At 40.0% G+C, this 22988-nt stretch overlaps 1 protein-coding gene across 3 annotated transcripts; it reads right to left on the bottom strand.

Moving 5' to 3' along the window:
• Positions 1-526: 526 nt before the first annotated feature.
• On the bottom strand, positions 527-22040 carry TTPA (alpha tocopherol transfer protein). 3 transcript variants are annotated; one of them, XM_048286476.1, is made up of 5 exons: positions 21928-22040; positions 10523-10676; positions 9102-9295; positions 3171-3281; positions 527-1734 (listed from the first exon to the last, which is right to left on the bottom strand). In XM_048286476.1, exons 1-5 carry the CDS (start codon positions 21958-21960, stop codon positions 1555-1557), a joined length of 672 nt encoding a protein of 223 aa, XP_048142433.1. In that variant the 5' UTR covers positions 21961-22040; the 3' UTR covers positions 527-1554. The 3 variants fall into 3 exon arrangements, with proteins under 3 accessions (XP_048142433.1, XP_048142432.1, XP_048142431.1); XM_048286475.1 differs by lacking the exon at positions 21928-22040 and adding an exon at positions 18628-18891 and having other exon boundaries at positions 527-1678; XM_048286474.1 differs by lacking the exon at positions 21928-22040 and adding an exon at positions 18628-18891.
• Positions 22041-22988: the final 948 nt, after the last annotated feature.

The following is a 22988-nucleotide window of genomic DNA, read 5'->3' on the forward strand; positions in this document are numbered from 1 at the left end:
CAGAAGAAACTACAACCAACAAGTACTCTAATGGGTCTTTCATAGATGTTCCTCTTGCTAATAAGGAATAGTTTCCAATGACTCTTGCAATAATGCCTTATTAATCATAATCTAAAGTAAGACATATCAAATATAATAAGATAGTTTAATTTCTCTCCCCTAAGCCTATATACCATCCCAATGTCCTAAAGATTACAAAATAACTGAAGTTGTCATTTCTAGCTAACTGCGATAAAAGCATTTGTTATGGATTTATTTATATGGAAATTCATATGGAATGCTTAAATTTATAGTGCTTATGCAAAAACAAAACAGAGTTAAGAACTGGGTAAATGAACTCTGGCAGTTGGTGTACTTACAAAGATTTTAGGAAAAAGCTGAGAAAAGTAAAATAATGGTCAAGATTACTAAATACAGGGGATTGCAGGATGATACTGCCACATACCAGTGTTCATATGTCAATAATGCCCCTTCAAAACAAAACAAAAACCTGTTTTCAGTAAGTATGGAGATTTTTTTTTTATTACCCCTATAGTAATGAAGAAGCAGTCTAAATGGAAATTAAAAGTAATTTCTTCCAGTGCTCAACAGCACATAGACTGACAAGTTGTCAATTACTGTTCTGAAAATAAAATGAAGATACCAAGCACCTCCTATGCTGAGGTCCAAAGTGACCTCCAAGCACCCTTAAACAACAGATATTTCTAAAGTTCAGATCCATAAAGGATAACCTACTTTACCCTCTGAAACAGATAATGCAAACAGCTGAAAGCTTTTGACCTCTCTAGTCCTCTACACTAGGGATTAAAGTTGATAATAATCTGAGTTTCTTATAGTTGTCCATAGACAGTATCACTTTGAAGAAAGAAAATAAGAATTTTCAAGGTTGTTTTGACTATCTTACCAGTTCCTCCCTCAGATTCACACTGTCCTTTGAATACGCACATAGTGTTTTCTCTATAAAACTTGAAGATTATTCTGTTAATTAGCACAAAACCAGAAGCTGCACAATCAGCACAGAGTAACACAAGTATCTCACTATTGCTGGCTAATTTTCAATTTGATGCAAACTAACAAAAGAGCATTTTTTCCTGAGAATCAATCCAAAAAGCAACCTCTTCACTCCTTGTAAATTAGCCTTGTAGTCTTATTTCTGCGACAAACTACTCTACCCTATTCACAGTCTGTTCTTTGTTTTGTATCCTATTGTCTTGACAAGCCAAAGATACAAGAGCTAAGTGTAAGGTTCTGGACTGCATTATTACAGACGAGTTATCTCCAAAGACTTAACAGAGTAGTATCAATCTGATATCCAATGCACTCTTCAGCTTTCTGACATACAAGGTACTCAATTACAACCAGTGCTACAGATATCTAAAATTCATTCATCTCTTCAGACATACACACTGATAGACTCCAGTTAGTGTAAAAGTGCACCCAGTGTAACATTCAGTGCCCTGCAAAGACATGCTGGTTTCATTCACAATGGAAGTTTTCACCTTAAACTTATTTCCAATTCCAGTGTTCAAGAATTGATAAAATACTGTATTAAGGTTATTCCCAGGCAACCAGAGAAATGCTCTGAAGATAATCTGCAGATGCCATTATGAAGTCAGTCCATTCCTTGGCCAGCTCTTCAATGGAGACTTCCTCCCCCCCATATTCCTGTGGGAGAATGCTGACGGGGAAGTGTTCAGTCAGACTCTGCAAGTAGTTATTTCCATGCATATACACCTAAACCAAAATATTAAAAGCATTTACTTGGGTATGAATGCTAAACTACTGAGTGAATACAGGCAGCAAAGCATCTCAGTGCAAGAGCTGGACCCACCAGCTTGGTTTAACTAAGTGTATTTGTTCATAACGAGTTCCTTAAAAGAAGGAACTACCTGGTGAGTTTCCCCTAGGTGCTCAAACTCAGTCCTGCTCAGTATCTGAAGGCTGGTGAAGGATGGACTACAACCTGAGAAGAGCATTTTATGTAGCTGTGAGCACAGGAGCCAAAACTAACTACACACTTGTTCCAGACTGGTTTAGCAACACTGATGAGAGCACACACTACGTCCAAACTGCTAAACTGAGCTAAACCATGGGAAGACTTGTGATTTGTTTAGTCATGATATCTTGTACTTGCCCTTCAGTCATTTCCAAGAACAGAGCTGTGTCTGGCTCCTGGCCATTACTATCTGGTCCTGCCACATGTATTTAAAAACAAGATTATATAGTATGTATGTAGGTTCAGACAGGTGTCAAGGAAGATACTCAACAGAATCTATGTATCAGTCCTTACCTTTCTGTTCTAACTGAAATTAGATCCTGGACTACTTCTTCACTTTAACCCTTGCAATACTGTAGGTTTGGTTCTTCTCCTCTTGCTTTATTGTAGCTATTTTGAAGTCTTGTTCATTACTTCCAGTCTGATACTTTTATAGGATCTACTGTCCTGGCGTGCAGTGGCTATTGCAAATGCCCAAGATTCATGTGCTGAGTAAAGGAGGCTTCAGAATGGGAATAACAATAGGCAGGGCTGCTTATTTTGTACCTTAGTTCTGCTGTTAACACTTCACTTTTGTGCCAGCTGAAAACTCCAATATTTTTCCTATGCTGCAATAAACCGTAGTCCTTGCCACGCATTTGCATCCAAATACAAATTTATTTGCAGATTTATAACAGGAAAACTATTTAAAACAACTAAGGAGCTGTTTGGAAAAAAACTTTGAAGTTAAGTCTGACCAATTTTTGATGCATAAATGCCTCTGGAGGTCTCTCAGGGCTAAATAGTTGTCTTCTACTAATTCTGCACAACTTGGAGCATAAAACACTATTTAGCGATCATTTTTCTCTGTCATTTATAGGCAGAGTACTGGAAAGCCCAGGATCTATTTCTTTCTAGTTCTGCAGAAGAATTGTTATGTGACCTCAAGCAAATTATTTAACCTCTTTGCGTCACAGTGTTTTTTATCTTTAGAGCAGTGATAACAACACCATTGCAATTGTCATGTTATTATTGACTGCAAATGCTTTACAGTTAGATTCTGGAGGTCTGTACGGCATTAACAAACAAAAATGGTTTATGCTCTTCATTACTCAGGAGTAACAGAGCCTAAGGAAGTGCTACAGATTGTCATATAAGGATTTTGTGGCAGAAAGAAATATTTGTGTGCACTCACCCGTTGCTTTATTTTTTCAGTGAGAAAAGGCTTAATTAGAGCGAAGACTGGGTGGAAGAATAAAGGCTCATTAATCAAGTGGATACCTCGAACTTTCAGTGGAAAGGAATCCTGTCAGCATACATGAAAAACAGAATAAGAAAAAGAAAATATTATTGAAACACTTCTATTAGTAAGGACAAGACTGTGAAAACTGTCTAGTCCATAGGTGAAAGTATTCCTTCTGACCTTCCCAATTCTTGCATTTTGTAGTGCTGTAGCAGTGTAAATTAAGAACAACATTTAGAAAAAGCATATCTTGTTCCTCCCATTAGAAAGAAAAATCTCACCTTTCTTAAATCTCAGTGTGAGGTGAGACTGAATATTAAAAACAAACAAACAGAAAAACAAAAAAGAAAAGTATCACCAAATTGCACATAATTTGTATTGTACACAAACCTTGTTCTCAGCCATTTTCTAAAGAACAATTTTTTCACAACAAATATTCTGCTACTAATTTACAAAAACCTATCTAGCTATGTGCTATTATTGGCAATAGTCTGAAGGATAATACGTAAATATATATAAATTATTGAAGATACTAACTTTAAGTTAAATACATTATATTTTTTATTTAGAGATAAGCCTTGAAATTATTAGGAATTTGACCAAGCCAGAAGTTCAGCTTTACAACAAGATTACTGTTTTAATAAAATTAAAATATCTGCCATACAGCCTTTATAACGCAAAATAACTTGGATTCTACTTGTGTTCATTTAAAAGTTCCAGATCTTTGAATTTTAAAAGAAAATATGGCAGTGATCAAAGCAAGCTTTATGCAATGGGGAAAGTAAAACTTCCATTCATATCCCACCTGATACTACCTTGGAAACAGATGTTTTCTGTTTATAAAAATGGTACTTCTCACAAACATATCTCCTCACTAGTTCAGTAGTTCTAAGGAAAAAAACCCCAAACCCAACACATTTCTTTAGTCCCACTCCTTTTAGATTTTAATGTATGATAAAGACCTTAAAATTGTCAGCTTGTATGTTTATTTAATGTTATTATGGGTTATCATATACTTAAATTCTACTATCATGATTTCACAAAACAATTTTCAGCATCTCCAGCCTGGCTAGGGAGAGGATTGTCCCACTCTGCTCTGCTCTGGGGTAGCCTCACCTTGAGTCCTGTGAGCATTTTTGGGCACCACAATATTAAAAAGACATTAAGCTATTAGAGAGCATTCAAAGGAGGGCCACGGGAATGGTGAAGAATCTGAAGGGCAAATCTTACGAGGAGTGGCTGAGGTCACTTGGTTTGTTCAGCCTGGAGGAGACTGAAGGGAGACCTCATTGAGGTCTTCAAGATCCTCAGAAGGGGAAGAAGAGGGGAAAGTACTGATCTCTTCACTCTCCTGACCAGGGACAGGACCCAAGGAAATGGCCTGACGTTGTGTCAGAGGAGGTTTAGGTTGGATATGAGAAAAAAGTTCTTCACCCAGAGGGTGTTTGGGCCCTGGAACAGGCTCCCCAGGTGTGTTGGGTTGACCCTGAGTTGATGGACAGTCTTTAAGACCAATTACGCTTCTCACAATTTACATATTTAAACCGCACCGAAAGGCGGGACTTCCCCTTTTTGGTCGGAGCTCGCCTGCTGGAAGGTGGGGGGGCTCTGAGCCTCCCGGCCCCGCTGGGCCGGGCCGGGGCCACTGCCCCTTTCCCCCTTTCCCATCGCTGCGGCACGGACCCTGGGTCACTGAGGGGGACTGTCCCAGAGCCGCAGGCAGCTAAAACCAGCCATGGACTGCTCACAGCTAAACCCATCCAGCGCGGCTTCTGGGGACAGGCGGGTCCCTCTCCTCTCCATGCGGAGCCGGCGGAGCCAGCGGGAGCCGGCAGAGCCTCCTGTCTGCAGCCAGCACACTCCGTGCTGAACTGAAGAGGACACCACGCAGCCAGCAGCACAGAGGGAGCGAGGCTTTCCCCACCGTAAAGCCCGAACAAGAACACTCTTCAACATGGCGGCTTCAGAGTCAGAGAGAAAGAGAAGTGAGTCACGTGGGACGGAGCTGAGCATGGCGACGGGAGAAAAGAGGGCGGTGCCGCGATTCTGGCGCGCAGCTTAAAAGAAACCTTCTTGCATGCCGTGGTAAGAAACTGTAATACCACAAACTGTTTGTCTCTTTAATCCATTTGAAGAACATGGGGGGGGGGTGGAGAATCAACGTGTGCCTATGAAGTTTGTGAAGAGTGCCTATGCCAGCCTATATAGAAGTAGTAAGAGGCTGTTAGAGACTTGTGGCGAAGAAAAGCCTCTGTGTGCAGGCCAAAATAACTTATCCTTAAAAAGATGAATAACCCCATGTGATGGCCCATGTTCTGTAGTGTGAAAGAACTGTGAAATTCTTCATGGGAGAGATGTTCTACACACAGCAGACTGTTTGTTTCCGGGCGGGTCTGCTATTGGTGGCAGTTTGGGAACCACGTGCAACTGAAGGAAAACCTTTTTTTCCTTAAGCATAAGAGAGAGACTTTTCAGGAACTGCAACACTGACTAACATCCCATGTTCTGTTATCCCTTGTGTGAGCTGGATAAAAGGAGAGAAGTGCTGGAAAGAGGGGGGGGGGGATTTACTTTAATTTTGTTTTGTTGTTTTCTCTTTACTTTTAATTCTGTTAGTAATAAAGCTCTTTCATTGTACTGCAACTGTTTAAGGTTTGTGCCTGCTTTGCTTTTCTCCTACTTCTTATCTCACAGAAGGAAAATAAGTAAATAATGAATATTTTGAATCAAAACCACTACATTTAATGAGTGTTTCCGCCCGGTTTCAAACTCAACCCGCTACATTAATGGTGGAGAATGCGGGCAGTTAATGAGCGCTGTGAGATGAAGACTAATTAGGAGAAAATAATAAGCAAAGCAAGTAGAAAGTTATAAAATTAAGTAGAATAATAGAAGAAATTTGCTTTGTAGTAGTGGTAAAAATTCTAGGGGTGGAGGTTTATGTAATTTGTTTTCTTTTAGCTCTGGTTTTGCTATTTTAAGTAACTTTTGGATATGTAAATTTTAAGAAGCGAGGGGTGGAATGTGTTGGGTTGACCCTGAGTTGATGGACAGTCTTTAAGACCAATTACGCTTCTCACAATTTACATATTTAAACCGCACCGAAAGGCGGGACTTCCCCTTTTTTGGTCGGAGCTCGCCTGCTGGAAGGTGGGGGGGCTCCGAGCCTCCTGGCTCCGCTGGGCCGGGCCGGGGCCACTGCCCTTTTCCCCCTTTCCCATCGCTGCGGCACGGACCCTGGGTCACTGAGGGGGACTGTCCCAGAGCCGCAGGCAGCTAAAACCAGCCATGGACTGCTCACAGCTAAACCCATCCAGCGCGGCTTCTGGGGACAGGCGGGTCCCTCTCCTCTCCATGCGGAGCCGGCGGAGCCAGCGGGAGCCGGCAGAGCCTCCTGTCTGCAGCCAGCACACTCCGTGCTGAACTGAAGAGGACACCACGCAGCCAGCAGCACAGAGGGAGCGAGGCTTTCCCCACCGTAAAGCCCGAACAAGAACACTCTTCAACATGGCGGCTTCAGAGTCAGAGAGAAAGAGAAGTGAGTCCCGTGGGACGGAGCTGAGCATGGCGACAGGAGAAAAGAGGGCGGTGCCGCGATTCTGGCGCGCAGCTTAAAAGAAACCTTCTTGCATGCCGTGGTAAGAAACTGTAATACCACAAACTGTTTGTCTCTTTAATCCATTTGAAGAACATGGGGGGGAGGTGGAGAATCAACGTGTGCCTATGAAGTTTGTGAAGAGTGCCTATGCCAGGCTATATAGAAGTAGTAAGAGGCTGTTAGAGACTTGTGGCGAAGAAAAGCCTCTGTGTGCAGGCCAAAATAACTTATCCTTAAAGAGATGAATAACCCCATGTGATGGCCCATGTTCTGTAGTGTGAAAGAACTGTGAAATTCTTCATGGGAGAGATGTTCTACACACAGCAGACTGTTTGTTTCCGGGCGGGTCTGCTATTGGTGGCAGTTTGGGAACCACGTGCAACTGAAGGAAAACCTTTTTTTCCTTAAGCATAAGAGAGAGACTTTTCAGGAACTGCAACACTGACTAACATCCCATGTTCTGTTATCCCTTGTGTGAGCTGGATAAAAGGAGAGAAGTGCTGGAAAGAGGGGGGGGGGGATTTACTTTAATTTTGTTTTGTTGTTTTCTCTTTACTTTTAATTCTGTTAGTAATAAAGCTCTTTCATTGTACTGCAACTGTTTAAGGTTTGTGCCTGCTTTGCTTTTCTCCTACTTCTTATCTCACAGAAGGAAAATAAGTAAATAATGAATATTTTGAATCAAAACCACTACATTTAATTAGTGTTTCCGCCCGGTTTCAAACTCAACCCGCTACACCAGGGAAGTGGTCACAGCACCAGCCTGACAGAGTTCAAGAAGCATTTGGACAGTGCTCTCAGGCACATGGTGTGACTCTTGGGGCGTCCTGCATAGGGCCAGAAGCTGGTCTCAATGATTCTGATGAGTCCCTTCCAACTTAACATATTCTATGATTCTATGGTTCTATGATATTGAACAACACTAATATAATCTCTGGGTATAGTTTACAAACCCAGTTAAAAGTGATGAAAGGAATCAGGGGGAAAAAAAAGAGTTAAAATTCTTTCTCTTCTTTGAAAAGAACACTGGAAACACACAATTTTTATTTTTTCATAGCTCAAAAAAACATTTAGAAGTTTGAAAAACACTGAAAATATCAGAAATAGGTCAAGATGGAAACATCATATTCAAAGAATTTCCTGCTTTGAGATTATGGATTGAAACCTTTAGATGTACTTGCAAATCCTATTCTGATTCCTTTCTGGTCTATTTCAAGGTTAAAAAAATTACCAGCAATTTGTTTACTACCTCAGAAATCAACTGAAACACTCTCAGTAGTCCTGTTTTCATGAGATCTGCCCCACGACTGCGTAACACGAAGACTTCTTATTCTAGATGTGCGAAGTTGGGAATACTTGATGGTTTCACTAAAGTTTTACAGTAGATACCAAGAAGAAAGAACATCTGAAGTTCTGATGATATTAATTCAATGACTAAGCTTTGATTGAATCTCAGATATAAACCTTACCAAATCAGAGCAAGAGATTATCTCCCTGGCTCATTTCCATATCACAGGCTAACAGTTTTATTATTACTGACTTTCAACCCAACTTCTGAAGGAAAATAGGATTATTGGACTACACGGTAGCTTGCCTGTCAATTCTCTGTCCCCTTTTTTCTTTAATTTTTTTCTCTCAAATTCAGTGGCAAAGTTCAACTGAATTTGGCAGAAAGGAATAAGCCTTAAAGATAGTAAAGTCCTGAGAAGTTTTGTGAAAAATAGGAGGTGAGATAGCAGTGATTTGCACAAAACAATGCTCAAGTTGGGGGAAAAAAACCAAGCAGAACATAAATGTTGTACATTCTGTTGTTAGCAGATGAAAGATCACATAAGCATCATCCATACTGGTAACAAGTTAGGAGTGTCTTGCTCTTAACTATTCATAGTGCATGCTACTTTTAATATTCTCTGAGCCGGGAATAAATGCTTTAAATATTGAGTTAATGCATAAAAGAATGGAAGAGAAGAGATGAAACAGGATAGCAAACACAGATCCTTCCAAAACTGGGCTTCATTTGCTCTTCCAGTCATGAAATTCTTGCGTTGGTGGAGTTCTTATAAAATACCAGAAGTTAGAGGGCATTTACTGCTATAGAAGAATAAACTTGAAATAAAATCAAGCACAACCTATGACTTGTAACGGATTTAGGATTTTGTTCTTCTAAGTTGCAGTCTGAGAATGTCTATGGAAGGAAAATTTACAAAATTTACTTATAGCTTGGAAGAGATGAAAAATTGGAAGTCATAGCAATGAAGCTGCATGAAGCACTATGTCATACTTACTGTGAGAACAGCAGCAATTTTCTTGGCCACAGCTGGACTGATTTGAAAAGCATGAGCAAATCTCCACCCTTGAAGGTCAAAGATGGCCTTGACTCCATTTCGCTGAGTCTCAATCTCCTTTACAATGAGTTCAGATGTGATGAGGCTTACACGAAACACATCATATGCTGTAAATAAACTGGGATCCCATTGTCCTGAAGAGAAGACAGATATCCCTGCATTACTATGAGAATACCCCATACACCTGCACTTTTGCTTCCTACGGCTTCTAATGTGCTTCTCAGGAACAAGAATTAACCAGCAATAACGAAATTCCTGAAACAATCTGTTTTGCTAATGCATAAGTTACTTTGTGTGCCTGCTCTCTCATTCATCTTTGATGATCTTTTAGTAGATGGTACCACATAATGTAGCATGTTCTACCTATAGCCATAGGCCCAGTACAACATTTTGACAGGAACAGCTTAATTCAGTAACAGTCATGCTAGCAGAAGCTGCAGATCATCAATCCAATCAATTATTATAACTTTTTTTCAGCACAGTAATTCTCTCACAGTTCAATGTATCTCACTTTTTTTTTTTTCTGAGGCCTGAGCAAAAAATTGCATGGGATGAGCCTTAACCTTAGATGAAAGCTTTAGAGGGCACAATTATCTACTAGACCAGCTGATAATAAGACAGTTCTTTGAAAGCTGGCAAAAATAATGTCTCTGTCCAAAACAAGCATAAAGAGATATGGTGTTCATTTAACTACATATTTTTTGAAAAGATTTTTGGGAGGTACGTCAAACATTTTCCAAGTAGTGTTAGCTAGGGCTCTTTGGCTACAAGTAAACAGTGAAAACCTGGTGAACTGCTCATCCAAGCCTAAACTGAACGTTGATACATGACTAGGTGTGCACCTTTTTATTGTGTTCTCCCTGCTCTGTGCTGCATCTGCATCAGTACCACAGTCTTAGCCCATAGCTTTGAAAATTTATACGAAATCAAATGATCGTTGGGACATTCAGAGCCAAAACCCAAATAATCTTACAAGTTTTAATCTTTAAGTTTCTTTTAATGCAACAAGAATTTCACTAAAAAGAAAATTATGTTCTTCATAAGGGATTGTACAGCTTTAGCCACACTAGTTTATAAGTAAAATTATGTAACTGTTACAGCTCAGTAAACTCACCTTTAAATTAATGTAAATGTATTTCTAGCAAGGAACATATTTTACCTTTCTAGTTAAGACATTCTGATATGATCTAATTTTATCAACCCCTGCAGTTGTACTCATAAAACATTTTTGTTTTGCTGCTGAAATTGTGATAATTAAAAAATAAATAAACCACAAAACAAAACAAAGCAAACAAACAAAACCCCAAAACTTCAGTGTCAGAATCAGGTGTGAAACACTTACAAGCAATTCTGTCACTCACCAATTCTGTATATTAGAACTTTGCTTCCGTGTGGGTCTCTTGATTTTAGGACTCCGTGATAGCCAGCTTGCAGAAGACCAAGAACAGAAGATGGTTGTAAATCTGCACTTATTTCTGGGCATTCAATTCTCCACTTCTGATAATTCTTCAATAACTGGAAAAAAAATTAACATGGATGTCAGGTAAGCATCAGCTATTGTAGGAACGACACAGTTAAAAATATGTTTTCCACATGTGGTCACAGTTAGGTTTAATTCATTAAATTAGCTATAATTTAATTGTATATTTTAACCAAATCACTCCTAGAAACAGAAGGTTGCTATACTGGATCAAGTAAGTGAGTAAATTGCCATGATGAATTTAGAACCCAGTCAAATCATTAATGGACTGCAGTTGCCATTTTGTGGCAAAAATGAAAACTGCATGTACAATAAGGCCGTAGTTTCTATGTAAAATGCATCTAAACCTCATTTTTGCCATTCAGGATACCTTTAGGATTGTTCATTTTGCTACTGCATCAGTCTCATTCAGGATTTTTTTAAATTTAGACGTGCAAAATTTTATGGAGGAACATTCTCCTTCACTCACACACCCTCTCCCTTCCTCCCTATTTTTTACACAGTCATAAATAATTCCAGTTTACTATTTGAAACAGGTTTGCTCATCAGCATATCCAAAACCATTTCTGAAGTCCCTTCTACCCCTCTGAAATGAGATAATATAACAAAGTAGTGGGTCCATTACACATTTGACAATTTCCCTCCCACAGAGTGGTAATAATGAGAACCTGTTTGGCTAAAACAGAGATCCTGTCTGTTGTCAGGGACATGGTCAACCTGATTCCTAAGGCTGGGAGGCAGCATCATAACCACTATTTCTAAGGCACAGGAAGAGCTGTGTGTTGAAAGGCGATGGATTAATGCTAAGGAAGAGGCAATTAAAGGTGTTCCTTTGTGAGGTAACATCTGTGTTGAGGAATTACAGGGAGCACTGTGAAAGGTCACCTTAGAGACAGATCGTGAAAAATTAAGTTGGTGATGCAGTAGTTCTAATTTCCAAGTCTAATTACTGTTTCTCCTTTAATATTAGTTAAGTGGTTGTGGGGGAAATGAGCTATGCCCTGCAACTAAAATTTATTTAAGACATTTTGCATAAGTAGGAAGCTCTGCAAGACTGTCTTCTAAAATGCTTCCTCTCAGCTCATCAATTAAATTTTGCCTCTGCTTTATCACCTCTGCTAAGTTCTCTAGCACTAAGTTTGGAAATCAGAGACGTAACTATTACAAATAATTCACATTTTGTTTTAATTTCCTCAGTGGCTATGACTTAGAGTTCTAACCCAAGACCTTCAAAAGAAGCTAAGAGAATCAGAATTTTTTAGAACTTTGTTTCACAAGAAATTGAAATGTAGCTTTAAATCTTAAAGGAAGCATGCACAGCCTAGCTTTTTAAATCATTTCTATATTTCAAAAACAGGGAAACCCAATCTGATCCTCAGCACAGTTTCACAAATTAAATGTGCCCACCACACTAAAAGCATCAACTGAAAGTCTTTTATTTCCTATAATTTGTATTAACAGAATTTTTTTTCTCCTTTATCAGTTACTCCATATTTCACAACAGAAATACTGAGGTTAAAAGAGCTGTCAGGTCCAACTAATAGAATATAACCTTAAAAATATTACTATGCAATTACTATACTATTATCTATGCAAGTATAATTTTCTTCAGCCTTTTCGTTGGAAGAATGATCAGAATGAACTTCAGTAAAATTGAATTCATCCCTTGGAAAATCAGAGCATCAGCTATGCTGATTCTTACCTACAGACTCTTAGAGGGAGACCTGAGACTCATCATCCTGTAGCTCACAGCATGCTCATGTCAGATAACTAGTCTTACCTCTTACCCTTCCCTCTACTTTGAAGCTTCTTGTATCATTTTACATATAACATACTTTTTCTTCAGCTTAATGCTTTTCTGCTCAGATTAAGGTCTTGAAGGATTTTGAAGGTCTCTCAAATCAATTGTCATGAGAAAACTATTTATAAAACATTACTGTTTATCAGCAGAATTTACATAAAAATACATGGTATACTGATCAGAAATTAGCTATATTTTTATGGAAGTAGAGCCTATAACTATGTATTTAGATCCAAAAAATAAAAAAGTTCATATACCATGCTAGAATCCCTCTTGATTTGGCAGTAAAAAAAGTGGATAAAAAGCCTCATCCACCACTATAGAAAGAAACATTTAACCATTAGGAGAATTTTATTAGCAGCCTTTCGACTGCATTAAATCAGTTCTAGCCTAGACTAATTTTAAAACTAACAAACAAACAAACAAGGTGAGGGAAAGAGGGAGGAAGTAGGGAAAGTAAGTTAATTTGTGGAACAGGAGTTCACTATAATTGCGAACATGGGCCTGTTGAAGTACTCTGATTATCTCACTCTGTCAGTACTTGACTATCTACAAAGGGCACTGTTTGAGCAATCCCAACTGCTTTGTGCCAGACAGCAATGTCAACATGTTTTTTCCTTGGTCTTTCCAAAACAGACTCTGAAACAGCAGCAGAATACAAAAACACCCTGAAAAGAGCTATGCAAACATCTGTAGCTTTGTAATTTCTCACTTTTCTTCTAAAATCTGTGGTGCTACAACTTAATGAATGTATATATTTTAAACACCTCTTTGAAGAATTCCCTACCAAAACTAAGATGAGAATAAAAATGACACATTCATTCAATAACCTAAATAATCTTGTCCAGTCCGTACAGTTACTTTCTCATTTTCATGATATTTACATTTTCCAAGTTGGAAACAACAAGGATTAAAGTTCTTGGACCTTGGAAGAAAGAGAGTGCTGTTTGCAGCTTGTGATACACTCAAGATCCTTACAGAAGGCATAGTTTAGCTACTAGTGATGCCTTTTCCTGGTCTTAAAATCAAGAGCCATACACGGTTAGAAGGGGAAAAGGGATTTTACCTTGGTATTTATTTTAAGGATCCTTAGGTGCACACGTTAAGGTCATATGCATCGAAATGCACCCTGCAAAATGCCCATCCCAAAAGATCTGGTATAACATTATAGGTTTTACTAATTAGCATATCTATCAAAGATTCCCCAGTGAGAGGCTCAAGTGAGGCCCCCTCCCCAAAAAACCTTCCCCTGGATGGTTCTATCTTAGTTAACAGAATGTGTTCTGGAGAGGACTTTGGGGCCTGGGGCACACTGATCCCCAGCTACGAAGCTTCTAAAATGTTTATTCTCTTAGCTTGACGAAAAAGTCCAAGAATGTAGGCAAAAAGCACTAGGAATACAGAAGTTGTAAAAAAGGTATAACAAGGGTATAAAAGAAAAGGCAAAAAATCTTCATGGCATCACTAGCACACCCATTAAGGAGTAAATATATGGTTGGAATACTTCTGACACTTTCCATGACATGAGCAAGTGGGGCATCTTTCAAACACATAACATGGCTAAACCTAAAACATACTTCCCTTGGCAAGAAAGTCACAAAGGGCTGAAGAGTTCGTAGATTTTGAAAACCTAATCTAATTACCTGCAATGATTTAGATCTGAAGTAAAGGTTAGCATTAGAGAATCTTCCACAGCATCTACAGCTAGTTTTGGCAGATATTCTGTAAATTTTAATTTATGTAGGCAATCCCTTTCTTATAGCTGCACATGGTCAAGTCTTACACAGCCACTTAAAAGAGTAATCCTTAAACATGTAAAAGAGTTCAAAAACTAGCAGTGGGTACTTACAGGTATTCTAGTTTCACACTGTTTAAGCACAGAAATTCATGGGAAATTTTTTTAAAGTATGATTTTTTTTTTTCCCAGCAAGGAAAAACATAAATGTATACAACAAACACATTGGATATAGGTGAAACAACTTAATATCAGGAAAAACAGACTCATTCATTACCCAGTATAAAAAACAGCTCACACACCTACAACACAAGAAAAACCCCTCAATGTATAATTATCTGTGATTACAAACTGAATAACCTACTTAGGATCTGCTCAGCATCTGAAAATAGATGCAAGATAACTTGATAAAGGGGAGAAATCTGGATGAAAAACTCCAGTGTCTGGAGTGAAGCATTAATTAAGAGGTTTTTTTTCCTGAAATCCGTTGGGGATAGTTCCAGATTTCTGAACATTACAGATTACAAAGTTACCAATTAAACCAAGATTCATGTCCTACAAACCAAAGTGAACTTAGTACTTTGCTTAGACACAAAAGAACTGGAAAACATTGTGCTTGTTAGAGAAACTAATGTGTTTGTATACATAAATGAATTATATTTTTCTTGATTAATAACTATTTTTTTATTAACATGGATGATAGGCAGAACGAGGCCTCTATTGTGTCAGCAGTTGTACCAATGCACACAATGCTTGGGAAAAAGTTTTCTACTGGCATTCTTTGCAGGAGAAGCCACAGCTCAAAATTCAGAATATAAACCTTTGTGCATATGTATTTTATACTTCTTTTTATATATGTGTATACAGATGTACCAGAATTTAAGCACACAGTATACACAGACAAAGAATTTTAAATATTTTATAGAGACACAGAACTTTCCCAATTCCACATGCATTACCTCTTTGTCACTGGAAAAAGACTGGCACGTGCTGGCTTAGCACAAAGGGAATCCTGGCTGACTGATTTATGTTTCCTCAAGAGTCAGCTCAGAGAGCTAATAAGGGCTCTTCCATCCTTTTCAAGGAATTCCTTAGTATTGATGGAAGAAAAGCAGCCAAGTAACTGATTTTAACTTAGCATTTATGTTTGAATGATGTGAAGATCCTCAGAGATAATGTCTGAGACTCAGCAGTGTGTTTGGCACTACAGAAAACAACCCACCTTGTTAGGTGGGTCATCCTAAGCAACTTACTTGCAGTACGACACACTAGGAAAACCTCATTTCTCTGTAAGTCGAATGCAGAGAAAAACCAAAGTCTGGCTATATATACCTTGGTATCAACCAGAACTCCTAAAAGGATCCTAGATATTTAGAGAGTTTTCAGTGCCACAGAAGGGATGCTTACAATAGTATGCTATGAAAACCCTTTGCATAGAGCTTCAATGTCAAACATTTTCATTCTGTCCCCCAGAGTATAATCTATTTCAGGTACAAAAAGTATTCCAAAGTCACTTAGAGTCAGTCCTATACAAGAGTTATGGGCTGTAAGGCACAATAAAACACACTAGCAAAAAACATTTACATCCAAAAGGAGATGCTAGTTCTCCAGATTTCACATATCACTAGTGAATCCAAGTGACAGTGCTTTTGATGATAACAGTGAAGTCAAACATACACACATAGCTGGTACATTCAAAAAGGGGCAGACACTGATCTCTTCTCTGTGGTGACCAGTGACAGAACAGGAGGGAATGGCCTGAAGTTGTGTCAAGGGAGGTTTAGGTTGGACATTAGAAAAAGGTTCTCCACCCTCAGGATGGCTGGGCAGTGGAATGGGCTCCCCAGAGAAGTGGTCACATCACCAGCATGACAGAGTTCAAGAGGCATTTGCACAATGCTCTCAGACACATGGTGTGACTCTTGAGGTGTCTGTGCAAGGCCAGGAGTTGGACTTTGATGATCTTTGAGGGTCCCTTCCAATTCAGCATATCCTGTGATTCTGTGAGAATAGTCTGTTCCTGAGCTTAACTGAATAATCATTGTCTTTAATAAATTAAGATATATTTATCTCCTCTTCAAGTCCTTCAATTCCAGCTACCTGTTTCAGTGCTGGATTTTCTTCTAGCATGAGAGATATCAGTGTATCAGTAGTTAAAAGCAAGTCTGGAACTGCCACTAGAAAAATGTAAAACATTGCTGTTATGAGTCACCATCAAAGATTTAGAAATTGAATGTCTTGAAACAATCTACCTGATTATTCTTTTCTGAAGCATTTCCAAATGTTGGTAACTGACATCAGATAAATCTCTGTCAATTATTAACCAGAAATTCATCAATGAAAAGGTCTGGTCAGTTGCCAGACTTGATTCATGTTTAAGGCTAAGCCCATACTAAGATGCTGGACAACTGTTGCTTACAAGCATTGACAGAGCCATGAACTTTGGTTATCCCTTAGCTGCTCTAGAAATACTATGCAGTAGTACACAGCAGCCCAGTGGGCTAAGAGTGTATCAGCCTGAACACCAAACCAAGAGGCAACCAGGGCAATCAAACCAGGACAGGACGGAAGAGCCACTGTCTGGACTGATGGCAGGAGGGCTCTGTCTAGGGTGAAGTACTAACATAACTTCTGCATGAAGTCACACTTGGGTTAGATGAATATACAATTTGTGACCACGACAGATTTTTGCACAATAATTCTCTTTGGCCTTTGATATACTGATTGCAATAAACATATTCCTTTGGAGGGGAAAAAAAAGGAAAAAAAAGAGAACTGCTTGTGTTATTCTTCCCATACTGTAAGAGAAGTATTCTAGAAAATGGTGTCAGCTAGTATGTAGAAGATTAAGTACAAGTGGCTACAGCACTTGGGGAACTGAAATTCTAGACAGAAACATTAAATACAGGTAGGTTTTGAACATCAGAATCTCTTAATTTGAAGAAAGGTTTGAAATTCAGAAACTTAGCAGTCTGTGGAGACCTAGAAAATCTAAAGAGGTTTTAAAAATACTTAACTTTTTCAAAGCAGGTCCACAGTCTAGAGGGCTGATTCTCAAGAGGAACATAGGCAATTTGCTCCTTCATAGACTTCCATCTCTAAACCTAGCCTAGATTCCACACTCGCAAAGATTAGTCCTACCTACAACACACCTCACAATTAACCACTACAAAGTGCAGAAACGTATGGGCCGAATTCAGGAGTGCCACTGTCTTGTCTACAGGATTGCCAGTAACCACCAATTGCAGTGCAATTAGGAGTGGATATTCAGGAGTCCATGTTGTCCTCATTAAGCCCTGCATTTTGGAACCAAGAAACACAGGAAAATAAAATGGCTTTTGTTGGGAAAGAAAAAAAAGGCATGGTCCTACAATTGTTAGTGCACAGCTTTGATACAAACAATCTCACAAACCTCAAGTAAAAGTAAGATCCATAAAACCCAAAGGAATCTGACTTGACTCCTTGGCTCTTCTGCTGAGGAGGAAAGGTTTAAAGCTATGATGCAAATCTCATGAGTGAAATGAAAAGAGCAAAAATACAATTTCTAAAGCTATTTATGATTAAGGGGCTAATTCAATTTCTCAGATTCTTATTTTAGCTACTACCTTGATCCTGCAATACATACGTCCCTTACGGTGACTAAACTTGAAAAATCTACAGTCCAGAGAAGTCAGAAACTAATAGGTGAGCTCTGTTGGGCAATGCTGTGTAATCAGCAAGAAATTCTATGGAAACACAGATTTCAGTTGGCACATGTGAATCAATGCTTCTGCCCTGGGAGGATTTGGAAATACTTTCTGTTCCAAAGGTTTAGTGGTTGTCAATCTTTCTTTTAAAAAAAAAAAAAACAAAAAAACCTGATAACGATCTGTGCCTTTGGATATTAAAAATATGCGTACTCTGTGGCAAAAAGGCATACAAAGAGCCAGGAAAGTAACACGACTTACCAAAGCCTGCAAGGAGTGCTGTAAATGACTAAACTGCAAGCAAAAAGAAGTTTTTACTCATAGTTTTAGACTACTTGTAAGTCTGTAGTGAAACTGCTACGGCTACTAGTAATCTGAGCCTGATAATCACAAGTGTGTCCTTTAAAAAATACTGTTTCTTAACCGGAGCTGTGAGCTTACCACATTTACTGTATAGGCGAGTGACTGTACCACGTTTATCACAGCCTTTATGTTACCACATCCGTATCTCACTGAGCCAGCCGCGACACCGCACATTGATTCGGTGCCACGCCGAAGACACGCGTGACAAGCAATTAGTTACACCCTGAAACTCCCGCTCGGCCTCGGCCGACCCAGGCAGCGCAGGGCACGGACCCACCCCACACCCCATCCCCGCAGCGAGAGCCCGAGCCCGGCTGCTCCCCGTCCCGGCCGGGGCTGGCTCACGGCCGCCGCGGGGGCTGCCCGGGCACCGGGACCTGCGGCCGCCGCCCTCTCCTCACCCTCCAGGCCAGGTCCAGGTGGAAGTCCCGGGCGCGCAGGAACCGCACCAGGAAGGCATCGGAGAGCGGCTGCGACCAGCGCTGGCCGGGCTCTGCCTCCGCCCGCCGCCGCAGCTCGGACACGGCGCTGCGCACCCGCGGAGAGTGGTCGGGGAGGTCATTGAGCTGCCCCGCGCCCGGCGGACCCTGCGACATCCCCGCAGCACGGCCGAGCTCAGCCCCGCCGCCTGCCCGCTCCCATTGAGAGCGGCGGCGCGGCGGGGCCCAGCCGGGCTGCCCCCGCCCCCGGCGGGGCTTAACCCCTGAGCACCCTCCCGGGCCCGAGGCAAGGGAGGAGGCAGGTGTGCTGCGTCCTGGGCCCGCCCGGCTGCGGCCGTGCCTCTTTTGGGGTTGCTTTTTCACTTTTATGGACTTGACCGGTTTTTAGGACTTTATGCTTAAAGCCCATCTCCTGTTCTTCGCTTCCAGCCCCAAAAGTGAGCTGTAACTGCTCCCTCTGGAGGGCGAGAGGCGGCCCCACCGGGCAGGGAGACCCCCGACACTGTACCCGCGGCGCCCACCGCCGGAGGGTCACCCCGGACCCCTGGGACGTGCTAAGGGTAGTGGCTTCCCCTTGGGGCGAAAATAATCCATCTTTAGATACTAAATCGCAAAAAGCTGCAACTTGATTGCAGCTTGAAAATGAAGTGCAAAGCGGGGATCACTGCTGGTGCAAAACTGCCTTGGAGCACCTCATCCTTAACACGGATACGCAGTAACGAAAATATATTCACTCTGCCAGGAGAAAGAGCAGTGAAATTGAATTCAGTCTTAGTCCAAGTTTGCTGCCCAGCAGTGAGTTCGATTATGAAAGGTAAAGAGTTCATTGCTGTTGTTAGTATTTTTAGTATAACCTTTTCCTTGGATTAGGTTTCCTTTGAGATCTCTCTGGGCTACTTAGGCTAAAAGCCTTATTTTATTTAATATACAATTGATAAGGCATACTTCGGCATAGTAAAAAGATTTACAAAACTTTGTTCCAGATTACTTTCCCCTTTTCTGGCTTTCTACAGTTAATACCTACTTCTTGATCAGCATTTTGGTTGTATCTAACCACATCTTGGATTCTTATACACTGCTTAAAGGTCTACAGGTATCCCCCTCAGCTTTACAAATCTAAAAAAAACATCTGCCGAGCTAAATGAAGATAGGTAAAGAGTGGGAAGCTGTTAATTTCTCTGTTTTCGTTTTACCTCTGTCTCACAAGTTCTTTTACTCAGAGTTCGGATTAAAATGCAGGAGATGCAGGGTATTTCTTCTAACTGATGTTTATTATTTCTTATCTATAGCACAGCTGCATGGAATGTGCCTCTAAGTTAACAAGGTGGAAAACGGCTGAGTGCTACAGTCCAAGGTCTTTTAAAGTCCAATCTATCAAATTATGGAATGCCAACTAATTTATTTTTACTTATAATCCAGTAACTGAACATTCATGTTCCACACTGTGGGTTTTTTGAACCGGTACCAAACCACCCAGATTTGTGAAGAAGAAGGAGGAAAGAAGAACTAATTCACACCCAAAATCCTCCATTTTGTTACATGCATATTATTATATCCCAGAAACCTAAATTTTCTACATCTCTACCTAATCCACCCAGTGATATAACTTTAATTACACAGCAACAATCTCAGTGTTATCCCATAATTTGGGAAGCTTTTCCCAAGGCCTCAGGTCAAATGCAGTGTGCTTTTGAAGATCACTGCCCATCAGCACTGAAAGACTGAAATTCTCTGAACTCAGGGTTCCAACATCTCCCCCTCCTGTTTGAAGCATGAACATTGCTTTAACTGCTTTGTTAAATCATTGTCGGATACACTGAAGTAGACAAGGTACAAGTACCATGATGACAATCAAAACATACATGCCAAATTTCAAAAGCTCTCTCCACAGTGGAGCAAGGCTGAACCAATCAAACAGATCATCCATCCGTGATCCTCTTTCAACTTTGAGTTTGATGAAACCTTCTTCTAATTGTTGAATGCTCTTGTGTATTGATACCAAATGGTCAGAAAGGTTCATGCAACACATTCCATCAAAGTCTTTGCATCCATGTCTGTGCACTAACAAGAGGAAATCTATTGCTGCTCTGTTTTGCAGAGCTGCATGTCTTACACTTTGAACATCTTTAACAAATTGCTCAATGCAAGAGAAATGGCATGAGAGTTCTTACTTAGCCAACAGCCTAATTGATCCAATTGTTTCAAGGCTGGTCCTACAGCAACTTGAGGTACAAAGAGAGCTGCAACAAACTTTCTTCCAAAATTCCAGGCTTTAAAATTATCATTACAATCAGGTGTGTATTGATCGACAAATCTTTTTCCTCTATGCTTATGTTCTTTTATCATTTTTACGTTAGGTGTTAGTAAAGTAAGTTTCCCAATGCTACATGGTCCACCTTTGGGGTATGATGGAATGGCAGGCCAAACTCTATCTCCACAAATTAAAAAATCTCCTTGTGGTAATTGTAAAGGGACATGGTTGGGTGCTGTGTGCAAGACTGAGGTGAGATTGCACCAAGATGTCGCATTATTATACAATGCATGATTTGGAGTGACATCTGTGATTTTGTTTTTATTTTGTTTTGACTCGGGAGAATCAAATCTTATGCAAAAATCCATTTTTACTGAGCTAAAGATTTCCAATTCTTGAGGCTTATAGGGTGTCTCAGGGAGAAATTTAGCCCAGAGACCCCATTCCTCTGTGGGATTCATGAGAAATTGTAAAAGATCTGAAGACACATTTTTTGGTACTGGCCAATTGTCTACTGGTAAACCAACCAAGCAGGTTGAAAATGGCTTTTCTGGACTTGAATAAGTCAAACAAATGGTATCCAAGCCTGAGGCTAAGGTCACCCAAACATTGGTTTTTAGGTTGACTCACGGGCAGGATCGCGTTACTTAAGGCAAACAGTGAAATAATAAGGCACAAGTATGATATCTGATTTAGTTTCATGCTTCTCTTTGGTTTCTTTTCTCAATCTCGTTCTGGGTCAAGCCAAGCGTGAGGCATGGAAGTTATTCCTTTTGCATTCGATTCCACAAATTTGGACCTCTTTGGATTCTCTCTAAAGTTTTCTCCAATTACTGTGGAGACAACAACCATTTCCTTCCTCATGACCTAATATAATTAAAATTTCAGTGGCCTTACACTTCATATGTAATTCTGAATCGTAACATGATCCACACCACGCACTTGTCAACAAGGTTTTATGATATCAACAATTCCCACAATATTATACTGGCACAAAACCCAAGGCTCACAGCTTCTGCATGTGGGGAAGAGATGTGTATCATCAGCTGCGGTCTTTCTGCAGTTCATGTCTGCGTACTTCCTTCTCTGCTTCTGGGGGTGTCTGGGTATTCCTGTGGCTTGTAGGGCTTCCCGTTCTTTGAAGGAATCCACTTTGGACCGGCACCTGTGGAGACACAAGCATACTCTTTGCCTCAGGTTATTAGTGGGAATGGGCCTTCAATTTTCCCTGTCTCTGGATTTCTGATTAAAACTGTAGGCTTTTCCTTTAACTTTGCTTGTGTGGTGTTGGAAAAATGTCTGATTATTTGCAGATTTGGTTCTGCAAAAGAGCTGTTTAAAAAATTTAAAATGTATAGCGCTTTATTCAAGCGCATTTGAGGCGTGGGTTTTTTTGCCAAAAAAAGATAATAAAGCAGAAACTTGAGAGACTGAATAGGGAATGCAAGCTTGCAGGGAGAAAGTATTGAAGGAAAGGATAAACACTGGGAAACAGCTGGGTGTGCAGTCAAGAGTATATAGATGTGGAAATGTGGGCAAGGAGGTGTGAGAAAGTGTGGACTTACCCTAGATCAAGAAAAAGCAAGCTGGAAGTACAGACAGAAACAGAGAGGACAGAATGTGGAGGGGACACTAACAACAGGTTTTTAAAAAACCACCCTTTTGTTTCTGGACAGATCTTCCATGGGAAAGATTTGCATGCAAATGTGTAATCCAACTATAGGTGGTAGGACAAGCAAAGGGATATCACAGAAAGTTCATACAGTAATTTTAAACACCACTTCATGATTTTTGAGCACTTATTTTTGCCATCTCAGAATTCTTCCAACTTAGTGCTTCATCTGTGAACACAAAAAGGGCAAAAAAATACAGATACTTTTCCTTAGACTGCTCAGATGAGCAACTCATAGCTTCTAACTAGCTTTTCTACAACATTTGTATTTTGGCTTCATATTTGAACAAAGTTACTTATACTAGCAGTTTTAGTGATTTCCATCAGGACTGAGTTACAAACATATCTGTAAATTTGAGATTTTTATTAAAAATTCTGTGAGTGAAACTGTATTTGTAA

Source organism: Corvus hawaiiensis, chromosome 26, assembly GCF_020740725.1.
Source record: "Corvus hawaiiensis isolate bCorHaw1 chromosome 26, bCorHaw1.pri.cur, whole genome shotgun sequence".
Classification (NCBI taxonomy): domain Eukaryota; kingdom Metazoa; phylum Chordata; class Aves; order Passeriformes; family Corvidae; genus Corvus; species Corvus hawaiiensis.

Excerpts from the sequence above, each read along its gene's own strand:
- TTPA (XM_048286474.1), bottom strand. The coding sequence starts at position 18,822 with ATGTCGCAGGGTCCGCCGGGCGCGGGGCAGCTCAATGACCTCCCCGAC. Across the intron at positions 9,296-10,522 it reads AGTTCTAATATACAGAATTG|GACAATGGGATCCCAGTTTA; the intron begins GTGAGTGACAGA and ends TCTTCTCTTCAG. Across the intron at positions 3,282-9,101 it reads AAATTGCTGCTGTTCTCACA|GATTCCTTTCCACTGAAAGT; the intron begins GTAAGTATGACA and ends GTATGCTGACAG.